The sequence below is a fragment of the Tachyglossus aculeatus genome, chromosome 2 (genome assembly GCF_015852505.1).
Source record: "Tachyglossus aculeatus isolate mTacAcu1 chromosome 2, mTacAcu1.pri, whole genome shotgun sequence".
Taxonomy (NCBI): Eukaryota; Metazoa; Chordata; class Mammalia; order Monotremata; family Tachyglossidae; genus Tachyglossus; species Tachyglossus aculeatus.
Window position 1 is genome coordinate 6740566 of NC_052067.1, and position 6000 is coordinate 6746565.

Here is a 6000-nt window from a genome sequence, read left to right on the forward strand (position 1 = left end):
GTGAGGACTCATTCTAATTATAATCCATGAGGGTTAATTTTTTTTATTTTAAGAAATAGAAAATGATTCAGATTAATTGAATATAATGTGGTTTTCTGTGATACGAGAAATTGTGCCACAGGTTTGAGTAGCATTTTTTGACCAACTTCAAAGGGTTCAAACAGATGGAGGTCAATAACAGAACCTGGATAAAAAATTATCCAGAAAGTTACCCCCGCAACCACGAGTTATGTTGTAACAATCAGTAATCTATTGCAATAAGACCCACTTGCAGTGACGCGCAAAATAAACCGTTATTAATGCTTAACTAAGCCCAATCACCTTTCCATAGGCAGTAAACAAGGACTTTTGGACCACATCTTCGGAGATTCATGTTAACGCAAATATGCTGCTCAGAGAATTAAAATGTCAACAAGAGTAAGAAACTTCCATTACACGCTACCGGCAACTTGACCAATTACATGCCTGACTATCAGGGGAAAAGGAAACCATTTCTCACCGGAGAAGTTATTAACAACAGTTCAGTTCTTTAAACTGAGCGGTCCTCTTCACACTTCCCACCAAAGTCTAAACGAGCATCTCTTCAAAAAACAAGAATCCAAAATACGGCAGAGTAACGAAAGCAAAATACACAATATTGGACGTTCCAGAAATGTAAAACAGCCATACAGATATTTTGACTTCTTAACTCATCCATAATTATCTGCTGAAAGTTCACCACAGAGCACCCCGGAACAGGATAAAAGTCAACTACACATTTTAGAAATAACCTTAGCTTTTTGCAGACAGAATGTGGAAATTCTGAGAAAAGAGTAAGATCACCACTGTAAAACAAAAGCCCCCAAACATGAGGAACAGATTTTGAATTTTCATGAAGTTTTCCTTGCAGTCAAATTTGATTCTCCCTACCACAAACAATATCAGCATCTCAAAATCGAGAATATGGATTGAGACTGCACCGTCCTTAAAAATACACACAATTAGATCAAATGCTCTAAGATCCCATTTCAAGTAAAGCGTAATCCCGAGAAAAGTCAGAAAATGACAAACGTCATGTCAATAATCATCCGCCATACGCTGCGATAAGAACATGACACCGAGAAAATGAGAAGTTCCTGCGATTTCCAAAGATTTCCTTTAAAACCCACCTATTTCTTTCCTAAGTCTCTGATACACACCTAGCGTCCTGGGTTGCGAACAAGGAGGAAAGAAGACACTTGCGCTCAAATCTTGAAGCATCCCGTCCCGATGAACCCAGAGAAACTAATTTCTGCCATCAGAAAAGTACTCTGCCAGAACACCGAATAATTATACGTGCTGCTCTAAAGGAAACAGCAAGCCCGGGTCTGGCTCGATGATGTCTCTCGAGGTACAAGAATATAAACCTGATCAATTGCAATTAAAATCTGAACAGAGGCTTAGAACTTGAAGTCTTGCTGCATTAGTTCTTGCCAAAAGCAGATGTGATTGTGAGCTGGAAGCAATTTCTCCTGGTAATTTGTGATGACACTGGGTAGGGTAACCCCAGCCTCCCCAAAGACAAACTCATCAGCGGTTCTAATGTATGCATGACACATGAGGTGGCTCTGTTAGAGCTCAATTAATTGGGCTGAACATTAAGACAGCAAGTTCAGGTCTTCTTCTTCTTCTTCTTTCCCCCCACCCCCCAGTCCTTGGAGTTGTTTATCTCCCCCCCCACCAACCTTTTTTTCCAAGCATTATTTTTTCCCCTTACCTTCTGCAAGCCATGTCTCTTGTAACTGGCTCAGATCTTGAAAGAGTTCTGGAACGAAAGGAAAATAGACTTACAGAAATATAAAACAGGCAGATCTTTCATCTCTTCCAATGGAAAACGTCTCCGATGAAAACGGCGTTTAGGAATGCTACATCTGAATTCTTCTTTGGCTACCTGGTACTCTCAAAGTTGAGATTCCCTTAGATCGAGTCATGAGGTAAGTGAAAGAGTCAACGGTCCATCATCACTGGTTGAATAAAAACCCCGATTAGCTAATAAATAAGCTCAGTTACAAAGCCCAAAACATTTGTGCAGAAGGTGACAAGTTTAGCTAGCCACGTGAACTTTTACCCTCTTAACAGTAATCTTTCTGTCTGACATTGAAGCCACAGTAGGAGAGAGGAGGGAAGTTTATGGGCATCGCTTAACTCAGGGAGAGATGCTGCTTCTTAGGTGCATTTTAAAATCTGTACCTTGATGAGCAAAGTATTCGTGTGTGTGTGTGTATGTTGGTGGGGGGGGTGGTATTTAGACCATTTTCAGGTTTTTAACTGGAACTGTCGGTGGTATTCTGTATAAGGAAGCACTACCGCTATGACTGTTGGATCCTATTTTCAGTGGTTAACTCAGCAGTTTGGAGATTTCATGAGGGAAGGGATCTTAGAATAAAAGTTTTCCGGAGAAATTATTTTCTTTCAAGGTTGACTAAAATGGAGATGGGGGAAGGAGGGGGGCGGGGGGAGGAGGTAAACTCATCATTTTTCTGGAGGACCTAAGAGATCCAAGAAGAATGCATTCTGACGTGTAATGTGGGCTGTGCATATGGATATTTCTGAAAGTCACAAAATTCAAAATAGCTCAGTTAGTTTGCCAAGAATCTGGGCAAACTGCTTTCCATACTGAGCTTTGAAGGTCTCCTAGACTAACCCAGGTATTTTTTTTCTGAACCCATCCGCCAACACCGTTGCATATTCATTCACTTTTTGAGACACAACCTGAACCCAAGAGATTTTCTGAAGGATCTGCATTTTAAATTCCCACGTAGGCCTTAGAACTATAAATGCTCACCACCTTCTCTCTAAATAGCTTTCACTGCAAAAGGGCCTCCACAAGATCTCGTTAGCTGAGTCGGTAAACATAAAACTTTGGTGAGGAATTAAATAAGCGTATTAGTGGGAAAATGGAAATGGTTCAGAGAAATTGGATCGTTCTCTCCCGGTTCACAGCATAAACTACTAAAACAGATCAAGAGTGTAGAAACTGGATCACTCTCCCTTCAACTGTCTTCTTTAGCTAGCTATTTCAGAGTTCTCACCTCAGTGTATGATATTATGTATATATATGCCATATGGGCTGCAACAGTTAAAGCACAACAGAATGACTGGAAGAAGGATTCCTCTGGCAACTCTGCATTTCCTTCTTTTTGTTAGTTTGTGTCAGAACCATAAAATGGAGTTAGAGGCAGAGAGTGTCCCAATATGTAAATAGCACTCTGAATAATCTCGCTCCCACAACGCTACTCTCCCGGGGCTTAAAAATGGAAGGAAGGCATCCCTCCGTTATAAAAATCCCGGCACCAAAAACAACAAAGCCTCACCTTCCGAATCATGAGCCAGGTCTCTGTTCATGAATTTTCTTTTCCTGACATTTGCTGGTCTCTCATTAGAATTTCTCCCACGCTGACTCTAAAGAGAGGGAAAAAAAAATCGAATACTTTAAAAGATTCAAAAAAAAAAAACCCTCAAAAATGAAAACTCACACCCAAGCTAGAAAGTCCACTGGAGTTTTTTTTTTCTTTTCCTTTTCCCTCCATAGGCAAACATTTCCACAACAAAGCTTCTAATCTTCCTTTTTCTGCATTCATTTGACAGTGAAAGCTTATGCTAAGTGTTCAGCAGGCTGGAAGGGTTACATGTGGCTGATCCCCTCCACCCTGCTATTTATCCTTCTGCACGTCCATCTCCCCGGCTACATATGTAGCTATGTATTCTCCCTCCAGCCCCGAGCGAATCCTCCTACTGTTGGATCCCATTTTCAGTGCTTAACTCGGCAGTTTGGAGTAAAAGGCACATTTCTCACTTTAAGAGACGCCCAAAGTCCCTAAAAGCGGCCTTATTCCCTGGGCTGTTTTTCGAGTCTCCCTCCCCCCCCCCCAAAAAAAAATTAAAGAAAACCCTATAAACCCAACGTGTCAACATTTGTCTCAACTTCATTCTTTTCAATGTGGCAGACAAACCCAGCCAGAAACTTTGGGAACAGCAGCTGCTGCTGGTCTCCTCCTCCTCTTCCACTCATGGTGTGCATTTTAACCATCCCTCCCCCCACTCCAAAAAAAATAATAACAATAAAAGAAAAACAAAACGATGCCTTATCCAAATCCCTGGAAGGGCAACTCATTCTGCAGGCCGGACATGTAGATGAAGAGTCACCCCAGGGTGGGTAACAAAGCTGATACTGTATCTGCAATCCCCATTCCTTCTTCTTCCCTCCTCCTCCCTCTTCCTCCTCCCTCTCTGGCCCACCCCCCAACCCGGGGAGAGAAGTTGGGGGGTCAAAGTTGATGCAAACACCAACTTCTGGACGGATCACTCACACTGGGGACCATGTAAGGCACTTGCTGGTCGTAATATCCATCCATCCCGCCGCTCTTCGCAAAAATCTCAGCTCAGGGTTTTATTTTCTGGGCATTGAGCCGGAGATCTCCCGGGGCTCCGGACCTCCGAGCAACCTAGAGAAGGAGAACAAGATGGCTTTTAGTTTTCCCCCCCTTAAAAAAAAAAAAAATCATGAATGGAAGCCCTCGAATTAGCATAGCTAATTACCTTCCAACAGCCCCATTCATAAAAATCACCCCGCGCGCTCCCACCGCCTCTTTCCTTTCACCTGGATCTCCAGGGAGCCGGCGGGGTCCGGGATTTAAAAGACTTTGCAGCCGGGGCGAAGCCAGAAAAAAAAAACAAATTAAAAACAAAATCGATGCGTTGATCGACACCCTCTTAGGGTGTAATTTCCGACTCGCAAACGTGTGCAAAACTGGTAATGGCGAGCAACGCGCCTCGCTTTGCACCTAACGGGATGCCTCTCCCCCCCTTTTCCTGCTCCAGGGCCCCTTTTGGGGGGAGGTTGTGGTTTGCTTTTTTTTTTTTTTCTTTTTCTGCTTTGGGAGGGTTTTTTTTTTTTTTTTTGCAACCCGCCAGCCTGCAACGACAGGGAGGGGAAGCGGGAAAAGTTGTCGGGAAGGACCCACCTGGAGGCAAGGCTGGCCGATCGGCTGCTGAGGATTCCCTCCCTCCCCGTGTAAGCGCCGCATGGATGATGCTCCGGGCCCGGGCCCGGCCCGGGGGGGGTTGGGGGGGGGGGGGAGGGCTCGGAGGGCTGGGAGGGGGGGGGGCCCTGGCGCTGGCACTGGCGCTGGCACTGGCGCTGGCGCTGGCACTGGACGCGGCGCTGGAGCGGGGGGGGGGGGGGGGGGAGAGGCGGAGGGGGAGGGGATCCCCGCTTCCCATTGGCTGCCGCCCTCGGCCACAAGATCCCAGCGCTCGCTGTCAATCAAGCCGCCCGCCGGCCGGCGCGCTCCCGCTCCCGCTGTCCCCTCCCTGTCCCTCCCTCTCCGTCCGTCCGTCTTCTCTGTGCCCCTTTCTCTCCCTCTCCCTCTTTCTTCTCTCTCCCCTTTCTCCTTCCCTCTCCCTCCTTTCCTCCTTCCCTCTCCCTCCTTTCCTCCCTCCCTCTTCTGTCCCCCTTTCTGTTTCTCTCTCTCCTTTTCTCCCTCCCTCTCCCTCCCTCCCTCTTCTCTCTCCCCCTTCCTGTTTCTCTCCCTTCTCCTTCTCTCTCCCTCCTTTTCTCCCTCCTTTTTTCTCTCCCTCTTCCTCCCTCTTCTCTCTCCCTCCTTCCTCCCCCTCCTCCTCCCCTCTCTCTCCCTCCCTCCCTCTTCTGTCTGCCCCTTTCTGTTTCTCTCCCTCCTTTCCTCTCTCCCTCTTCCTCTTCCCCTTTCCTTTTCTCTCCCTTCTCCTTCTCTCTCCCTCCTTTTCTCCCTCTCTCTTCCTCCCTCCCTCTTCTCTCTCCCTCCTTCCTTCTCCTCCTCCTCCCCTCCCTCTCCCCCTTTCTGTTTCTCTCCCTTCTTCTCTCCCTCTTCCTCCTTCTCCTCCTCCCCTCCCTCTTCTCTCTCCCCCTTTCTGTTTCTCTCCCTTCTTCTCTCTCCCTCCTTTTCTCTCTCCCTCTTCCTCCTTCTCCTCCCCCTCCCTCCCTCCTCTCTCTCCCCCTTTCTG

General features: G+C 46.5%; 1 protein-coding gene across 4 annotated transcripts in view; it reads right to left on the bottom strand.

Annotated features, from left to right (window-relative positions):
- The window catches only part of ETV1 (ETS variant transcription factor 1), a 154846-nt gene extending 149791 nt beyond the window's left edge, over positions 1 to 5055 (bottom strand). Inside the window, exons 1-4 of one of the 4 annotated variants that reach the window (XM_038741303.1) lie at positions 4983 to 5055; positions 4329 to 4463; positions 3333 to 3420; positions 1736 to 1783 (exon numbers count right to left, since the gene is read on the bottom strand). In XM_038741303.1, coding sequence (XP_038597231.1) covers positions 1736 to 1783; positions 3333 to 3420; positions 4329 to 4373 — 181 coding nt within the window. In that variant the 5' untranslated portion in view covers positions 4374 to 4463; positions 4983 to 5055. Of the gene's footprint in view, positions 1 to 1178; positions 1492 to 1735; positions 1784 to 3332; positions 3421 to 4102; positions 4182 to 4328; positions 4464 to 4557; positions 4843 to 4982 lie in introns of those variants that run through there. The other 3 variants (XM_038741295.1, XM_038741311.1, XM_038741322.1) reach the window with 3 other exon arrangements.
- Positions 5056 to 6000: the final 945 nt, after the last annotated feature.